The 20,924-nt window shown below is 39.4% G+C and overlaps 1 protein-coding gene across 8 annotated transcripts in view; it reads right to left on the reverse strand.

Annotated features, from left to right (window-relative positions):
- The window catches only part of RBFOX1 (RNA binding fox-1 homolog 1), a 1,503,477-nt gene that overhangs the window by 1,228,667 nt on the left and 253,886 nt on the right, over nt 1-20,924 (reverse strand). For all 8 annotated transcript variants that reach the window (XM_045820711.1, XM_045820717.1, XM_045820712.1 and 5 more), the window contains exon 2: nt 5,055-5,117. In XM_045820711.1, the coding sequence (XP_045676667.1) occupies nt 5,055-5,117 (63 nt within the window). The remainder of the gene's footprint in view (nt 1-5,054; nt 5,118-20,924) is intronic.

Below are 20,924 nucleotides of genomic sequence, written 5' to 3' on the forward strand. Positions count from 1 at the left end.
ACCTATGTGAATAAAAAAAAGGAAAACCTACATGAAAAAATAATGGTGAAAAACTTCCCTAACCTGGTCAAAGAAATAAACATACAAGTCCAGAAAGCATGGAGTATCCCAAACAAGATGAACTCAAAAAGGCCCACACCAAGATTCATCATAATTAAAATGCCAAAGGTTGAAGGCAAAGACAGAATCTTAAAAGCCGCAAGAGAAAAGCAGTTAGCTGACTTCTCAAAGGAAACATTTCAGGCCAGAAGCAATTAGCAAGAAATATTCAAAGTCATGAAAAGCAAGGCCCTACAACCAGCAAAGTTATCATTTAGAATTGAAAGGCAGATAAAGAGTTTCCCAGACTAAAAAGAGCTAAAGGAATTCATCACCACCAAACTAGTATTACACAAAATGTTAAAAAGATAAAATATATGAATAATAAAATGACAACGAATACATTTCTATCAACAATTAGTTGCAAATGAATTAAGTGCTCCAATCAAAAGACATATGGAGGCTGAATAGATAACCAGACAAGACCCTTATGTATGCTGTCTACAAGAAATTCACTTCAGCTTGAAAGATATACACAGACTAAAGGAAAGGGATGGAAAAAATATATTTCATGAAAATGTAAATAAAACAATACAAAATTTGGGGTGGCCATACTTATACCAGACAAATCAGATTATTAAACAAAGGCTATACAATGAGGGACAACGGACCCAGCAATTCTACTTGTAAGTTTTTATCCAAAGAAACCAAAAACACTAAATTGAAAAGACAAATACATCTGTATTTTCATTGCATCATTAATTACAATAGCCAAGATATGGAAGCAACCTAAGTGATAATTAATAGATGTGTGTATATATATATACACACACATATATATGCATATACATACATATATATGCCATATATATAGTATGTGTGTATATTGAGAATATGACTCAGCCATAAAAAAGGGTAAAATCTTGCCATCTGAAACAACATGGAGGGACCTAGGGGTATTGTGCTGAGTGAAATAAGTCAGAGAAAGGAAGGCAAATACCATATGGTTTCACTTGTATGTGGAACTTAAAAAACAAAATAAATAAGCGGCAAAACAGAAACAGGCTCATAGAAACAGAGAACATTTTGAAGTTTGCCAGTGGGAGGGGTTTGGAGATATGGATGAAAAGGTAAAGGGATTAATAAGTAAAAATTGGTAGTTACAGAATAGTCACCCAGATATAAAATACAGCGTAGGGAATATAGTTGATAATATTACAGTAACTATGTATGGTATCAGATGGGTATCAGACTTACTGGGGAGATCACTTAGTAGGTTAATGTCTAATCACTGTGCTGTATACCTGAAACTAATATTGTACCATATGTCAATTATAATTGAAAATTTTTAAAAAAGACTGATTAAAGTTAGAAAAAGAAATATAACCCTGGCTGGTGTGGCTTAGTGGATTGAGTGCCAGCCTTTGAACCAAAGGATCACTGGTTCGATTCCCAGGCAGGGCACATGCTGGGTCTCCATGAGGTGGGGGGTGGTGTGCATGAGAGACAACCACACACTGATGTTTATTTCCCTTTCTTTCTCCTTCCCTTCCCCTCTCTCTAAAAAGAGATAAATAAAATCTTCAAAAAAAAGACAAAGAAATATAAGTTATAGTTATAAAATAGTCATGGGGATGTAAATTATAGCATAGGGAATATGGAGACCCCCAGAAAACAAAATTTACTTATAAAATATTGTGTCTTTATTCTACAGGTTTAACTTCAGTCACCTTCAAAGTACTCTCCATTTGATGCAATACACTTATTGGGATGTATTTTTCCACTGCTCAAAGCAGTTTTTGAACTTGTTGATTTTGATGCCTTTTGGTACTTCTGCCATTTTTTAAATTATATTTTAGCGATTATATTATTACAGTTGTCCTGATTTTACCCCTGTTGCCCGCCCACACCCAGTACCTTCCATTCCTTCAGGCAGTCCCTCCACCATTGTTCATGTCCATAGGGTCATGGGTATAAGTTCTTTGCCTGCCATTTTTCTTGTTTCACCTCTTCCACATCAGCAAAATGTTTCTCTTTGAGGACATTTTACATCCAGGGAAACAAACCAAAAAAAGTCAGTTGGGATGAGATCCAGTAAATAGGGAGTGTGGGGTTTGGAGGTGTCTCACCATTTTTTGTCAAAAAATGCTGAACACACAGTATGGTGTGGGCTGATGTATTCATAAATCGCCCATCATGAAACGGGCAAATGAGTCGAAATAGTCTTCTAAATAAAATTCACTGGAGCCAAATGCAGCCTCTTACAATAATACCAGCTACTACACTGATACAGATGGGCTCCTAGAACACCCACCAAGCAGGAGAAACATGTACTACAAGGGTCCTACCCTCCAGAAGATAATTCCAGTTTTGGGGGGTTTCTCCTCATATAGTCAATAATATTGTAATAACAAGGTATGAAGAGTAATAGATTTATCCACTGATAACTTCATAAGGTATTTAACTATGTAATCACTATGTTATATACCTGAAATTAATATAACATTGTATGGCAACTGTAATTGCACATTTAAAACTTGTTAAAAATTAATAAAAGGGAATATTTAGATGACCAAGTTGAGAACTATAACTCTAGACCAAATCTGAAATTATCTATCTATGCTTGTTAGAGAAGGTTGGTGGTCTAGTATATTCTTCATTGATGTTACTCTGTACCAGTCTCCTTGAAAGTCCTGAACTTTAATCGTCATGTAGGACTTAGATGGGTGAAAATGGAGAAGGGGAATATAGTCAATAATATTGTGATAAGTTTTCACAGTGACAGATGATTACCAGAATTAGTGGGGTGATCACAGCGTAAGGCATACAAATGTTAAATCGCAATATTGTACCTAAAACTAATATAGCCAATCTAATATTGTATACCAACTATACTTAAATGAAATAAAAAGAGTAAATAAAGATCTCAGTAAAGAAAAAATATGAGCTAATTCCAACTGCAAATGCACTGATTTCAGTAAAGTAGCCTAAATGACTGGAACAGTTTCCTACTGCGATGTACCACACGTTATTGCTGAAAAGGGCACAAGGCCCGAGCGTATGGCCCACACATATGCTAGATCATCTGTTTTTCTGATAACCAAGCCACCTTCTAAAACCCCATCTTTGTTCTGGGCAAACTGACCTCTTGGGGCCAACCCGGAAGTTGATTGAGGTGTACTATGCCAGAGAAGCTTGGACCACAAGAAAAGCATCAAAATCTATTAAGCACACAAAAACTGAGCAACTGCTCTAAATATTCCCAAAGAGGAGTTTTTCCATTTCTTCCTTTTTAATTTTTTTCAAATCCTGGGATATCTACACACTGGTTTGGAACAGCAAATTAATATTTTTTTTCTCTTTAGACTGCAATTGTAGATATGGAAATACTATATCGAAAGACAAATTAACATGAGTTCCTTACAACATTGTACTAATTATCTCAGAGACCAGAGCCTCCCCTAGGTTAGAAACTTCAGGCCCAATTCAGGGTAGAAACATGAATTCCTTTCTGAGAAGCAGTAATTTGTACTATTGAGAAAGAAGGTAGAGACAAAGGTGAGAGGGTCATGCATAATCTCAAAATTCAAAAATCTTGAAACCTTCCTTCCTCCATCCTTGCCCTGCCCCAGCATGACAAAGGTGGCTAGGATAGTGCTTGAAACAGAAAAAAGATAAAATAACATGCATATTTAGTGTTACACCCAATAGATGTGAACAGAATGCATGCCAAACAGCCCCCTCCTTTTTATTTATAAGATCTAGCAATTTTCAGGAAATGCGGTAGCCTGAACTTCAAAGGCATTACAAGAGAGATGTAGCATGTAGGGAATTAGACATAAAATTTCCTTTATTATTGGGAACAAAAGCTGTGGGTCTAATCTCCTGTGTGATACAAGCTTTAGCTGATCAGGGTTACACTAAGTCATTCTGATGTGGCAAACACCATTTTTTATTTCTTTCTATCCTCTCCTCCTCCTTCTCTCTGTTCACATATGCAAATTCCATAGCAATGATCGGAGTCAGGCAGTACCAGTGAGGGCAGAGAATTTCCTTTGATCAGCCTCTTCTAGGCCTGGAGTCCCACAATCTCTGTTTCTACCTGTCCCTTTATGGTATTTGATATATCAAATTATACTCCACCATTCTCAGAAGCAGGATATATTATAAGATTCTGGAACCTATAAGGAAGCTACATCTTTAAAGAGTAAATATTCCCTTTAGTTAGCCTTTTGAATTTTGATAGTTGTTAAATTATCATTGATTTATTCATAAAAACAAGTTATTTGCCAACAAAACTATTATCGGGAGAGCTGATGTCAGAGATTATGTGAAGGTTATGTGCACCACCATCACTAATGCTAACAAATGATAAAAAAATAAGAGTTGGGGAAATTGGACAAAATACTGCTGGCTTCACCAAAAATGAAGCCCTTATGTGCAATGAGAAAGGCAGATGGCTGAAAGTGCTTACTTGCTAAAAACAAGTGAAATTTCTAAAATGTACCCCAGCATTTTAAAGTAAAGAATTTCTCTTTTGCAGTAATTTTTATATAGCAGTAACATATTCTGGCTCAAAAAGAGCAAAATGAATTGTTCAAAATACCTCAAGAAATGCGTGGTCTCACTAAGTGGTCTGGGCCTCTTTGCATTTTTTTCTACTGTGCATGGTCCTATGACTGGGAGAGGGGAACAAATTGCCTCCTAATGAAGAAAAACTTAGGTGACTAAAGGAAAACAAACACACAGTTAATTTAATCCCCAGGCAACAATGAGAAGGTGAACCCATCCACACTCTCACATGTTCATTTTTCCTATGTTCATTGTGGGGGTTCTGCTATTAGACCCTCCTCCCATCTCTGAATCCAATACAGTCCTGTAGAAAAGAAACACACAGGCAGGCAGGAAAGTGTCTGTGGGAACTACAGGCTGGCTGAAGACAGCTTTTCATAGAGAAGACGATCAAAGAAACGGGTGCATTTATGTAATAAATGTTCAAAAGTGGATGCACTTACTGAATGCTGAGCCAGATCAAGGAAGCTGTAAGTTCCACTTGCATGAGTTCTTTGAGCAGTTTCCTAGGGAAGAAGAGAAAGAAGGCTTTAATACTGAGAAATATATTCTTAAATTGTATCTGCATCTTTTTGTCATAATAATCTCTGGTTAACCTCTTAAACAGATTCTTGACCTTACAGTGAATTAATAATGAGTGATGATGATGATGAAAATTGTTAAGATCAAGTCTGTAAACAGATTTTCATGGAATCTTTTTATGCTTCACTTAGAGGTGTGACTGTTTTCTCTACTGCCGAACAGGGAACGGAGGCTCAGATAACTCAAGTAAGTTGCCCAAAATATGCATGTAGGTAGTGGAGCCTGGATTTGAACTTGGGCAATTGGACACCAAGTTTTGACCCACTCTGTTTCGCTCTTGTCTTACACAGTGAGCTCTTTGTCATAAGATGTGTTTGAGGAAAAGCTGGAGGTCAACTTTCAGAAATAGTATTGTGGATTTTCCTGCATAGAGTTAGGTGGGAGGAAATCAACTCTAAATCCTGTTTTAACTCTAGAACTCCAAGATTCTGTAATATTCCATCCCATGATAGTTAAAGTTCAAAGTGACTCCATTTACAATGAATGAAAATGTGATATAAATGCCCCATCAATAATAAATTTCATAAACATGGCTATCATCACCCAATCAGAAGGAGTAAGATTGACTTTCATTAATATTTAAATTAACCAATATCACTTGAACTGCAAATGGCCACTATAATCTCATATAATTCAGTGAATTGGGGGAAAGTTCATCTTCACCAGAAAAAATCAAGATTTACTAATAGATCTGAAAGACATAGATAGCATTCTGTACCCAAGAGAGTTGATCTGCTTCCTCCCTGGTTGGCAGCATTCTGGGATCTTGATCAAGTGCTCTTTCAGTTACTCCTAAGAAGTAGTGATACAACTTATACCACAACTCAATGTAATGCAAAAATTTCAGACTCTAATTATTAACATTATTTGCAGATATCTGTTTAGAAAATGTTTCTCTTTCTTAATATGATGGGCCTTTTCTTTTTCTATACTTCAAATAAGGTGAACTCATTATTTAATAAAATAGAATATCTGAGAACATCAAGGAGTTCTAAAATATTAGAAAGAGAAACCAGGGTCTGCAGAGGCCACTATAAAGTCAATAAGATGCAAATAGCAATCCTTTTCCTTCCTTCCTTCCTTCCTTCCTTCCTTCCTTCCTTCCTTCCTTCCTTCCATCCATTCATCCCACTCATTCATGGCTCTACTAGCTTTGTGACTATGGACAAGTCATTTAACCTTGCTTGTCTCAGCTTCATCCTCTGTAAAATGAAAATAAACATAATATCTACCTCAATGAATTGAGGTTAAGTATTAAGAGTTAATATATGTGAAGCACTTTGCATTGTGCCTATCACAGAGTCAATGCTGTTTAGAAGTTTATTATTTCTTAAGACCTTTTTTCAATGCCAGGCACTGTTCTCTTGGTGCCTACAGTCGAGTAGGGAAGACAGAGCTTGGTCAGGGATGTTGGTATAGGCTTTGCCAAGGAAGTGGCAATAAAGCTGAGATTGAAACAATGAGAAGAATGCAATCAGACAAAGTGGAAGAACATGATTTGGGAAGAAGAGTTAAGACAGTTAGGAAGTGAATAGTCAAGCTATATGTTTATCTTCCATAAATTCTTAGCATGCTTCAGCTGGAGAATTATCTGTGCCATCCTAATCATCATCATCATCACTGAAATATAATATCAGTAAATAATAGTTCTATTGAACCCATAGTATATCCCAGGCTTTGTATCAAAATCTACATGCATCTTCTTATTTATTAATAATAATGATAGATCCTAGGGTCAGGTTCAACCTTCAGGTTCAACCCTGTTGCTATTCCTCCCTAGTCATTTCCTCCACCCACTAACTCTCATACTCCAAGATCTACCTAAATAGAACTACTTAAAAGATACAGGACTGTTACACCTCTGCTCCTTTGGTCACATCTTTCTTTCTGCACTGCCCTTGATTTGGGCCAATCAGAAATCATTCTTCAAGGTCCACCCCACTGTGAACATATTTCTACAGTTTTCATTGACCTTTTTACATCTGCAGACAGAGTTTTGTTCAGAGGCCTGTGGCCTTTCATACAACCTAACAAGAATCATATGCTCTCTCATCCTGACTAGTGTGGCTCAGTGGGTTGCATGTTATCTCATAAACTGAAAGGTCACCGGCTCGACTCCCAGTCAGGGCACATGCCTGTGTTTTGGGCCAGGTCCCTGGTTGGGGCATGTGAAAGGCAAGTGATCTATGTTTCTCTTGCACACATCAGTGTTTCTCTCCCTCCCTTTCTTCCTCTCTTTCCCTCTCTCTAAAAATAAATAAATAAATTTTTTTTAAAAAAGAATCATATCCTCTCTCTAACCCATTGTAGACTTAGCCTGCTCAGGCTGTGAACTGTTAGAGGGCAAGGACAATGTTTTATTCAACTCAGTAGCCTTATCCTCTGGCACAGTGCCCAGCCACTTAGCAGTTGCTCACTACACTGGGTGGCATAAGAAGCATTCCTCATTGACACACAGTGTTACAGTGCAAGGAAGGGCGCAGAACTTCATTCTAGAAAGAGAGTTTCTCTGACACCATGGCCTTTTCTAGCGCTCTCATACTTAGCATCCAGATAATAACATTAATTTCATGTCCATGTCAGCTTTATGCCCACACCTTTATATCTATGTTTAATCCAACCTGCAGTTGCAATGAATTTTATAACCCCCTGTTTACATTAATAAGAATCTGTCAAATCCTCCAGGTAGATTGTTTTATAAAAACAAAGACTGAGAACCATTGTTACAAGGTGAGAATAGAAACGGTCATTAGCAATGGCACCAGACAGCAAGGAAAAAAAACTCAAAGATGCTCTCTAGAGTTCTAGAGGAGTGATATAGTTTCAACAAAAACACTAAGATTGTCCTGAGTTTGCAATTACTCTTGCAAACTATCTAAACAATAGTTTGCAACCAGGGAGAATTTTGGGCCCTGGTGGAACTGTAAGTAATTTTTACCTGAGACTGTGCTGGAGCTAAAGAGCTACAAGTGAAGGAAATGTGACAGGACCTTGGAACAAAGCCCAGCAGAATGGAGGGAAACCCTCCCATCCTGTGTTACTTGCAGTCACCTCTGCACTCCATCCAAATGGATGCACAAAATAGCCCACCAATTTACTTCCAACACACTGAAGTTGATGACCCTGGGCAGGCAGTGTGTCATTTAAGTTGGTAACTTGAACTGTAAATAGGGCTGGCTACTTCCATGAACTCTGCCATCAGTGGCTTCCCCTCACAGATGTCCCTGAAACTGGCTGTTAAGATCCCTTCCTCTCTCCAGGCTGCACCTCTCATCCCTCCGTGGAGCAGGCAGAGTAGTCTTCACAGAATATGAATGCACCCATGTTACTTGGTTGTTTAACCCTTATATTGGTGGCTTCCCATTCTGTGCAGGATGAAGCCCTTGCACTGTGACAGCCTGACATCCTGCATGCTGTGCTCCTGGTCACAGCTCCAGCCTTATTTATTTATTAATGAGCAGACATCCCCTTCCTCAAGCCCCAGGGACCTTCCATTTCTGGACCACCCTATACTGCCCACCAGCCAAAGGGAAGATGTACAGACTGTATCTCTGACCTGGGATGGTCTTAACACTCAATTAACTCACATTCATCCTTACTTCCTGATGAAAACCCCTACTACCAGTCTCAAGAGCCCATTATCTTTCCCTCAGAGCACATGCCACTGCTATCATTTTAGTCAGTTACAAATGATTTGATTAAAGTCCGCCTGTTTCACTAGTATGTTAGTTCTGTGAGGGCAGAGGCTGTATCTGTCTACTCACCACTTTAACTGTAGCTCTGACCCCATTGCTGTGGACATGAGGAGCATCTGATAAATATTTTCCCAAAGAAGGAAAGGTGGAAGGGAGGGAGGGAGAGGGGAGAGAAGAGAGGAAGAATGGAAGGAAGGAGAGAGAAAAGGTAGGCTTGCTCACCTCATTGCTAGCTTCAGACACACTTGGGTAACTATGCAGCTTCTCTAAGAGGTATCCCTCCCTCTGTCTAGTCATTCCAGAGATCATGTCTGTGGTACATGATCCTGGCTCCATCAGGGCTTTGTTGAGCAGGGATGAAACCTCATCAGATCTAAGTTTAATTTCTCCCAGGAATTTGAAAGGCACTGTTAAGTTCCTAGAACTGAGAACTCAGTAATTGTGGGGTCACTGTTCTGTGCCATGTGCCCACAGAGAGAAACAAAAGCCAGGCTTTGGAGCAAGAAGAATGTCAGAGTGAACAGGCAGAGTGGAGGAGCCAACATGGGGAAGGGAGGTTTCCGAATGGGTTGGGGACCACATTGTTGCTGGGTCACTAAGTGGTTCAAGATGCCAGTCCCTCAAAGGACTGACATCATCCCCTGCCTCTCCCTCTAGTGCTGAGACTCACTCCTTTGCTATGTAAATAAATATGCATTTTCAGGCTACTTTGAATGGGCTTCTGTTTCTTGTCAAAAAAGAAAGCTGCAAGTAAGACACTGGTGGTCTCAAAAGTGGCATCTCACCCATTTGAGGTGGGGTGGGGAGGTTTGTCTACCATCCCTGCATTCAGAAAAGCTATGTGATCAAGATACATAGAAGACAATGATAGGATACACTCCCTCCACCTTCACCTTATCTGGGGGTCTGGAGTTTAACTGTCCTTGAAAGGGGTGTAAAGTCACATCAGCACAGTAAAGCAGCCACTACCATATGGGCTTGTTACCTGCTATATGACAATGATGGAGCATGGAAGTTAGTGCCATTCACACCTAGGATAGGAGGAGAGTGAGCTATGGTGGAAAGTGCATGCAGCCCCCTTAGTTTGAAGACAGAGATCCTCCCCAAGGAAATCCAGTGGCTCTCAGCACATAATACAAGGTGCTGACCAGTGGTCACAACTGCAGTTGGATGATCAGATCAGCAAGCAGCACATGGCCATGAACATGACTTAGTGTGTCCCTGAATTTGCTGCAGGATCTAAGCACCCTGTGCTCCAGACTCAGAACCAGTAGGTCACTTCACTGTATGTACGGTTTGTTTTCTAAGGAGAGCTGCAGGTGACAGCACCATCCCCCTCTGTGACTATGCAAAGGCATTCTGTGCAGCAAGGGCAGATCAGGAGACTCACCTCCCACATCATCTCTTTTTGCATCCTACCCATTCCCACATCAGATATCTGGTTTCTGGCTTCAGTATTCCTAAAATATTCTCTCTCTCCCCCCACCCCCACTTCTATTGGTTGAATGTAAGTGACTGAGCTGAACAAGAGCAAAATTCATGAACCAATAGTTTTAAACTGAAACTGAATGTCCCACACTTTCTAATATCAGCACACATTTGCACAAGCTGATACCCATGTCTGGGACTTTGTTCCTTCTTTAGCTGGTAAACATGTATCTATTCTCCATGTCCTTGGGAAGCCCTCTCTGAGCCCCCCAAGTACAGTGAACAGCCCCCACTGCCCCAAGCTCAGAATTCCAGTCTTGTCTCTGAGCACTTATCACTGGTAGACCTCTGTCTCTGTGTCCCTTCTCTCCACTGGACTGTGACCACTCTAGAGCCTCAGGCTGGGCTTCACCTTATTCATGAGTGACAGTACCACATACATTTTGAATTCAGACTTGGGTTCAAACCTGATGCTCCCATTCATTGAGATGTGTAACCTTGGGCAAACTTCTCAACCTCTGTTTTCTTAGTTATCAAGAGGGATAATAATGACCTTCTTGGAGGAGTGGTATGAAGATTACACAGCATAATTGCCTGGCATTGCTACTCAATAAATGTTTATCATGTTAGATGCCAACAACAATGCCTACTTGGTCACCAACAGTCCTTCTAATAAACAAAGTCATTGTGTCCCTTACAAAATTTTGCCAAATAGGTAAAATTAGCCAGATAACTGTGACAGCAGAGCCCAAGCATACCAGAGGCCAACACAATCACTGGCACATAGTAGGTTTAAGATTTATCAGAAATTTTGGATCTTTGAAAATAAAGACCTAATGAGGCTCTTTCCTTACTGATGAACTACAGGTTGTAACTGCTGCTGCATGGCTTATATTTGACTTGTCATAGTATTTAAATGCAATAAGCACTCATTAGTCTGCCTGCTGCATTTAATTTGACTGTACTCAGCCATCCAGCAAGGGCTCAGGTACAATGTCTGTGACTGTTCCATGGAAAGAGTCTTCCCAGTCTTCCTCCCTAGGGAAACAAACTTCTACTCGAAGCTCCAGGGACCTTGGAGAGACTAATGATAATACACCCCACACACCACCCTACTCTGAGGTTTATTGTTGGTGTGTTTAATTTCCTGTCTTGGCCTTACAGGAGATTTCTAATGTTTGGGCTGTAGGGTATGTTCTGATTAAAAATAATCCTCCCAATTACGGGTTGGCATGAACCTCCTGTCACACGCACTCTGCCACCAGCCTCTGCTTCCCTGTCAGCAATAATTGTGTCTGCAGTGCCTAACTGTAAATGAAAACCCAAGGGCCAAGTTTGGGTCCCTGGTTCCTGGGCTGTACTGGATCTTTTAATTTGCACTGTCTGTCAAAAAGATGCGGCTGTGTGTACTCCAAAGAAATCCTGAGACTCTCAGATTCAAGGCCAAAAAGAGCAAAGGCACCACAGCCTTCTCAGAGAAATTGTATTTGAACCCGCCGGAGATAACAGGGTTTGTGGAAGGCAATGAGGCTCTTTTTATTCTGCTCCAAACTTTAGCTAGACCCGGTATGAAAAGAGAAGCTGAACTCTAGGGAAATTTCAAGGTGTATTTATATTATTTTTTCCAGCAAGTACATAAGACAGGACACAGAATTCAAAATATGTGATAGTAACTCTGTGAAAGGAAATATACACATGAGACCTGATTATTTCAATTGCTATAAATGTAAAACTTTCTGGGTATAGGGTGCAGGGAAAGAAGTATGTGCTTTCAGCTGGGAGCTAATATTAAGTTTCCCTTGTATAACCAAAGAGGAGGTGAACCAATGACTAGTCCCTAGGCCCAGTCTAGGGACTTGGAATATGATGTAGAGTAAAAAAAAGTGTCTCTTGGAAATCCACACAGAGTAAAGGGGAGCGAACATGCTTAACTTGACCCCTGGGTTCCAGACAGCCTTCCTGTTATCCACCACTCCTGATGCCCTGCTGAACCTCCTGTACTGAGGATGAGCACAAGATACTGGTGTCCTCCCAAGAAAGTACCCCATTGGCTGAGCCTAGCTTTAGTGGGCTTTGTTAATTATAGCATATGTTTTGGTGACTTATTCACAACCACGCTGGCAGGTTGCTCAAGCCCAGACAACTGTGCTAATGAAGACTGCCATGTGGATCAAGGGCAAACTAAGGACCATGGACCAAATCCAACACATATCCTGGTTTTGTCAATAAAGTTTTATTGGGACACAGCCATGATTATTCACTTGTGCATTATCTATGGCTGCATTCATGCCACAGTACAGTTGAGTAGTTGTGACAGATTCTATGGCTCACAAACCCAAAAGTATTTACTTCTTCACCCTTTATAGAAAAAGATTGCTGTCCCCAGATATAAAGGCTGACATACAAACTCACAAAGATCTAAAGACATAATACATAATAACTATTGTGATCTTTATCCAATGCTAAGCATTTGCCATGTACCAGGCATTTTATTTACAAAACCCCCTCCAGGTACAACATCCATTATTTCCTTTTGATGATCATGATAAACTAGGCATTTAAGAATCTGCAAGAACTTGCCCCAGGTCTTAGCACTAGTAATCAGCAAAGCCAGGAACCAAATCCAGTTCTGTTTCGCTCTAGAGTTCATGCTTTTAACCAAAATTTGGTGTATCTATTTCAAAAATAGAGAAGTTGTCCAGTTTGGCCTCTTTGGTGAGGCCCTGAGGTTCATTTCTAGCTGAGGGGGAAAGTGTGAGTAACAACTACACATAGCAGCTTCCTTGAAATAGTTTCTTTCCTTTACCAACCTCACCATGAACTTAAAGAAGTCCACAATTCCACTGTTTAAAGAGGGGGACTTCCTGTGACCTGTGACGTTTCTTTAGAGGTACCATAGGGCAGGGCAAAGTAAATCAGAGAAAGAGATTTTTAATTCCTGCAAACAGATTCTTAGGTTGAACAATAAAAGACTGGCAGAAATGGATAGGAACTCTTTGCTGATTATTGGCATTGCACAAAATCACTTGAAAGATGAAAATGCTCCTTCTTGTCATAGAAATGGGCCATGAGTTACTTCCTTCAAGAAGAATGAGGCTTCTGAGCAAATGTTCCTGAGTTCAAATGCACTAAGTTTACCCACATCCATTAGTGCCTAGTGCTGGCCTGACACAAACTTGGTATCAAGGAGACCAAAGGATCTCATCCATGTAGAAACCACCCAACTTCTCACATAAAAAACTCAGGATGGAAAGAGAACCAACCTCTGCAGAAATTTGACACAGGAAGCTCTGCTACTTCAAATGCATGAAATGTGATAATAGAGAGGACTCAGTATCACCTGCAACTCACCAGGCTCCAGGAGCAAAACTTGAAAAGAAAGTAGACCCCCCCATGGCTTCTACCCTGTGTGGTTTTAACTCTCAGCTCAAATATCGCTTCCTCAGCAAAGTCTCTGGATCTCTCTCTGCAACAAATATAGAACCGGCTCCTTCTCACTGCATTTATCTCAGCTGTAACTACACAACAGAACATAACCATGTGATTAGCATCTGCTTTTCCTGTTAGACAGAACACTCCATGAGAACTCGGACATTGAGGGTTTTGTTCCACACCAAGTACTTTGCACTTAACAAAGTATCTGGCATGAAAACAGTGCTCAATAAATATTTTTGAATGAATAAATAAATGAGTGAACAATTCTAGAATGAAACCACCTTTTCCTCTGGCATCCCAAGGGCTTTCATCTGTGACCTAGGTATTCATCACTAACCACGCTGCTCTGAGTGCTCTTTCTTTAAGCCCAAGTTCCCTATCTACCCCATATCCAGCTTCTATGGATCAGTAGAAGATAGAATACAACATTTGAAGAGACAAGTTTATGCATAAAGAAAGTGCTTTGACCTTGGGTGTTGTACCCACCTGGGTGCAGATCCTTGCTTCAGCTCTCCTAGCTGTGTGACCCTGAGGAAATTATTTTACATCTCTGGACCTCAATTCTTGCATGTATTAGGTGGAAGTAAAAATCACCTAGTGGATTCTTACAATGACTAAATAAGGTAACATAGAAAACAGACTTAGAGTATGTCTAAAGTGGGTGTTCAAAGAGTTGTACCTACTTTAATCATATTTAAGTACTCCTAAGTTGAAGATGAACTTAAAAACAAAACAAAGTGATGAAAAATATTGTGATTTAAAGGAACTCAGTAAGTACTATTTGGAACAGATAGGGACATATGTATGTGAATTATATAAGATAGTAACAATAACAGAAACAATAATAATAATAATAATAATAATAATAATAATAATAAGCCCTGGCTGTCATGGCCCAGTGGACTGAGTGCCACTCTGTGAACCAGAGGGTCACCCGTTCAGTTCCAAGTCAGGGCACATGTCTGGGTTACAGAGCAGGTCCCCAGGAGGGGGTGCACAAGAGACAACCACATAAAGATGTTTCTCTTCCTCTCTTTCTCCCTCCCTTCCCTCCTATAAAAATAAATAAAAATTTTTAAAAATAATAAGCATCCAATTCTTCCTCTGTCATGCATTATCATAAACAATTTTCATGCAGCATTCCACTGAATTCTCATTTAATTCATATGCTGTTGGTACCATTATCTAATTTTTAGATAAAGCATGATACTCAGAATGGTTAAGTATTTGTATAAGTTCCCACAAAGAAACTAGAACTTAATCTCTGATCTTACTGGTGATTAGGTTAGACTCTATCAGCTCTGAAAGAGAATGTTCCCATTCCAGGTAGATATCATTTGCTTATGACTGTCCAGAGGGGAATGTGGGGTGGCCTAAGAGGCAACAATGTGCTTTTATGAGAGTTTAGATGTGCCATGATGCCAGGATCTGTTCTCACACACAGAGGAAGCTTCTAATGGATCATCCCTTCCCAAGCAGGTCACTTTGGCTGTTATCCATCATCTCATTATGTCTGTTGATCTTTTTCATTGGAGAGAGAAATTGTACAGGTGTGAGCAATATGCTTACAAAGAGAGATCTCTCAAACATAGTGATTCTAAGTAACAATCTCTTCCCTGAACAGCAAGCATTGCTCAGAGCTCTCAATGCTCCTTGTCAGGCACGTGACACCATGAGGAAGATCCTTCCTGCAATTCTGACTGTCCTCCTTGCATTACACATAGTCATTTGGGGGCTAAACCAACCAGTTCCACTGAAGTGAAATGGAGAAAGGATACAGTAATCCCCAAGCTCGAAAGAGATTGAGATATAGACAGATTTATAGAGCCAGAACACAAAGCACATCATTGTGAATGCAAGATGCTTTTGTTCATTAATCATCTTTTACTTTGAAGCTATTTCTCAATGAAAAGTAGTTTTCCATTTCTATTACCAAGATTAATGTGTCAATAATACATAGGACCATAAGCCAGACTGTAGTGGAGATGGAGAAAAAAGAGACAAAAAAGAAAAAGGAAAGTAAAGGAAAAAAAAACCCTCAGTACCTAGTGTGATGTATTTTGCTCAGATTACTGCTTTATTTATACCACTGAGAACACTTTATTTTTGAGCTTCATAACTCATTGCTCTATAAAGCAAAGGAAACTAGCTAGCAATGCCTGCTTCAACATGGAGAAAGAAAATGGATCATAAAACAAACCCATCCTCTACCCTGTAGGTCTCAATTCTTTAAAAAAAATCTATTTAATATGTGTTGGATTCCAAAGCTCCTTATTACTTTATTTAATTCAGACCAGGGAAGAGGTCTCAGAATAAAAATGGCACTAAAATGATGGGAACTAAGCTATGAAATGTGGATATATTTTCTTCAGGGAGATAATCAGCTTATCAGAATTCATTTCAACCTAAGAAAGGTCTCATGACTATACTGAAAATTCAAGTTGGTGTCATCATCTCAAGAATGTTAATCTCAAGGAAATGGTAAAACTATGAAGGCAAACTTGGTGCAGTTATCTTTACGTATAAAAACCATAAGCATCAGATCCCAACAGAATCACTGTGGCTAGGTCTGCTCCCAAGGGTGGGAGAGAACTCCATATGAAATACATAAAGTGCCTTTGCTAACAATACCATTATTTTTTTTTCCTTAGTCGCCAAAGATACTTTTCAAAGATGCATTGCTATATTCTTTACATCTAAAGATTCACTGTTCTGAAGACTATAAGGCTTAAAATGATTTCCTAAATAGTCACTAATAAGTGGTAAAATTTTTTAATCCCATTCTTGCTATTAAGTAACTTTTTGGCCTTGATTAGATTACTCGACTCTGTGAGACTATTTTCTTGTTTGGATTGGATCTTCTTGTTTTAAACTGCTCTTTTCTTTTATTTTCTCCAGATGATCTGAGTTATGTGCATTCTCATAAAAAGGAAAATCAACGGCAACAATAGCCAAAGACACCCAAAAAATGTGTGTACAAGTATCAATAGGAGTCAAAGCCAAGATAAAATATATTGTATGCCTCTTGGTATGAAACTCCCCCAAATGATTTCCCCTAAAAAAAGAGAAAAAAATGAACAAAAATAGATAAAACCCATCTAGTCATAAGGGAATACCTAATTTTAAAAGAAATTCAATAGACTTTAAGAGATGAAAGAAAATTTTTGATAGTCAATCCTTCATGTTCAGCAAAAAATCATCAAGCCATTTGGTCCATTTTCCAGAGAAACAAAAACAATAAAATGAAGGCAAGATAGCTTGGCAGGAAGGCGGATCAATACAGCACTCAACATCTCTGAGTGGAAGAAAGTCATAAAACTAAACCAAAGTTATGAAAAGTTTGGTTAATGTTCCAAGGGCACATCAGGCAATCATCAAAAGTTAATGTGAGATCTCATCCAACCACATTTTTGTTGATCTTTCCTTTACAAATGATTTCAAGTAAGTAATAAATATTATAGACTTAGCCACAAGAAATACAGTAATTTTTGAGACAAAAATATTTGCTTCTCTGGTGTTGTCATGAGAGACAGTAATATATAATGGTAAGAACTCAAGACGTACAATAAGCAAAACTTGGATTCAGGTTTTTTCTGTGTTTGGCATTGGGATTATGTGTGGACCTCTCTGAACCTCAGCATCTTCCTCTAGCAGGTGGCTAGCCATACCTACACCACAGGATTGCTCTGAGGATTGAATAAAGTAATACATGTAAAATGCTTAACATTTATATGCAAGCATTTGATATAATGTTCTGTGATAAATTTTAGAAACTTCTATTATTCAAAGCCTTATGTTTTGGTCCCAGATGGAGTAGACACTAGCATTTACTGCACATTTACCAAGTTCCAGGCACTCTCCTAAACTTTCTCTGTAATATTTTTTCATTGAAAAATCTTTGCATCAACATTACCAGTTCCTTTTACTCACTTCTCTGATAACTAGATCTCATAATGCTCCAAAAAAGTATCATGTTAATAAAGATACATATTTTAATAGGACCACATCACTTAAGACAATAGTCCTTAATCCTAAAGCAAATTCTTACCCAGGCCATTGGAAAAAATAAAATAAATAAATGCATTCACTTAATTTCAACCATAGTCTACATTGTTTGATACCATGTGACACCATCAAAAATACAGAACTCATGCGTATGCAACTCTGAGTTCTTTGACATGGATTTAGAGTCTGGATGTGTGTAATTTCTTTCAGATTTAAAATACATAGGCATCTTTATAAGTCTACAACTTTAATTAAGGAAGCAAAAGGAAAACAAATCCTACATCCCTAAGTTCCCAGGTTCTATTTTTAATCCTCAAGGATTTTTTCAGTAACAATTCAGAAGGAAGTAAATATTTTTTCAAGTACATAATGTAAGTTACTTTTGTTCATTTTAATGTGTGAATCCCCTCATTAATCCATGGGACACTTTTTGAGCTTCAACTTTGTGAAAACCATCAAAGCATGATGCCGGATGCAGTTCAAGTTCAGAAACGAACACAGCACTCCAATTTTTAAACAAGCTCACGTTAATAAGAGCTGATATAAAGCAACTGTAACAGCAGGTTCCAAGCAGGGAAACTGAGAGGGGCACATTCTGACTTGGGGGAAGAGGGGTAGTAGAGGAAACATATATGGTAAAATGACAACTGAGATGATTCATGGAGAATAATTAGGTTTTGTTTGTTCAGTAGTCAGAGAAGGGGAGCATGAAGAAGTGGACAAATTGCTGCTTAAAGAAAACATATGGCTAAGCAAGAGGAAGCATGAAACTCCACGGCATATCAGGGAACCCTGAGCAATCTTCCAGAGCCAGGATGTAGGAAGGTTATTGAGGTGAACGATCTTGGAAAGATGAGACCAGACAGAAGAGTTTCATGGGCTATTCCTAATAACAGCACCAATATAAGGAACACTTACATTGTCCTTAATGCTTTACATACACTAACCAAGAGCTGAGTGTCCCTAATAACTCTGTGAGATAGGCATTGTTAATGCCAGCTTTATAGCTGAGAAAACTGAGCTCAGAGAAACTGGTGGCCAAACGACACCGGAGTGACATGAAACAGAGCCATGCCCTTGACAGAAACCCATCAGACTCCAAAGGCCATATTCCGAGTCACTGTAAATAACTGAGTTCAGACTTTGGCCAGTAGTCATTAAGGATCCATCAAGGATGTCTGAGAAAAGAAATGACATGTTCTAACCTGTATGTTAAGAGAATAATTGGCCACAGGGTAGGAAATGGACCGAAAGTGAGAGAGATGGACAGAGGCTCAGAAACTATTGTAAAATGCAGTCTCTGAAGCCATGTTGTCTGGTTGCTTATTTGATCTTCAGCATTTGCTGGGTTTGTAACTCTGAGCCTCAATTTCTAAATCTGTAACATGGGGGTCATAATAATACCACTTGTCTCAAGAGGGTTGTTTGGAGGAATAAGTGTATTTAGAATCTCTAGATCTGCATAGGTAATTATACCACTTAATAATAATATTAGTTTGTCACCTGCGAAGGAATATACCTTGAACAGAAAAAAGCAGTAAATGGGTCAGCCTATTCAGATCCATCCCTGGAGATGTCAAATGCATCAGGCACTTGCATGTCTTCTTCCTGTTGTTACCACTCAGTCTGACCCTCCCATTTGAAGGTACTATCACCTGTGCCATTACCCAGGCTGCTTTCATTCCAAATCAAACTGTGAGTTGCAACAGCAGAAGCTCCTTATCTGGGCACAAAGACAGATGTGCCAGAGATGAGGACAAATACAACACAGGGGATGGGTCAAGGTCCCCAAATTCTCCTCCAGCCACTGTCAAGGCTGTATTGTGACCTCCCAGGACAACCCTTTGGGCTCTTAAGCTCCCATTTACTGTGTGGGAAATGCCAGGTCATCCACAAACCCAAACAGATTGTAATTCCAAATATCCCATTACTATCCAAAGGGCAAGGGGATCCATTTAAATATTGGACTGCATTTGCACCTAACAAATATGTGGGTGCATGGGCTTCATGATTTGTTTCATTTCAATGGCTCAGCTTTGAGAAATTCCGTCTAGAGATGGCTCTTCGATCTTGAACCCTGCTTGGTCTAGGAACACCAAGGGTATTTTTACTTTTTAATAAGCACTGTTGCCAGCCCAGAAGGAAGGTCTAGGTGAACCACATGTGTGTGTGAAGTTATCTGAACCCATTAGGATCTGCTTAGCAAGAGGCCAAGTTCAGACACTTTGCAGCTGCGTTCAATGTGATTTGAAAAGAAATCATCAAGCCTCACCAGCTGTTACACTCTGATTATTCTGAAAACCTGAAGACAAAACAAAAATTTGTCAAATAAATTGACAATTGTTTTCTACATTTTAGGGATGTGCTGCTTACCTGAGGTGCAGAATAATGGGAGGCACCTGGGGAGCAATGATTTTTTTGAGGCATGTATAGTAGCATCAGTTCCATCAGTGTGATGGAAAAGAACAAGCAATGGCCTATATGAGCACACTGAGCAGGGGGACTGAGCTAACAAACACTAATTTAGCCATTCTCATTTCACAGACGAGCAAATCAAGGTTCAGAGAAGTTTTATAATATGTCCAAGGTCATAGTAATGGCAAGGTCACCAGTAAGTGGTGATGAGGAAGAACAATTAGAATAGGAAAGAGGCCTGAAGCTCCCTCTCCTTTTCCATCCTGGCTAGAACATCACAGATGTGATTTTTACTGACCACCTGTTCCCCACTTCTCCCTCTCCAATTTCCTATGGTTGAGACAAACAAAAACTGGTCTTAATGAGATTCGGCAACCATATTGACCTAAAGTTGACCAACAGGGCCATTATAATACTTTTATAACAAATTTGCAATGCTCGGGACCACTCCACCTCTACCACCACCACTCTCTCCCCCACCCCCTGAATCTCCATGACAGTTCTGGAGGACCAAAAAAGAAATCACTATCTGGAGAGGAGGGACTAGGAGGAGCCATATCCGCAGTCACCTCACCAGTGTCAGAAGCTGAACACCACCCTATCCCCACCCCTTGCCTACATTTAATAAAAACCTTCCACCCACACTCTATCAGGGCATCTCATTCTCCAAGGTCACCCACTGTCACTTCTGGAGCATGTAACCATCACTTTAATCAATGTACTGTTCTTTGCTAAATCTTTCTACCCCATTCT

Source organism: Phyllostomus hastatus, unplaced genomic scaffold (genome assembly GCF_019186645.2).
Source record: "Phyllostomus hastatus isolate PE091 unplaced genomic scaffold, TTU_PhHast_1.1 phas_scaffold_442, whole genome shotgun sequence".
Taxonomy (NCBI): Eukaryota; Metazoa; Chordata; class Mammalia; order Chiroptera; family Phyllostomidae; genus Phyllostomus; species Phyllostomus hastatus.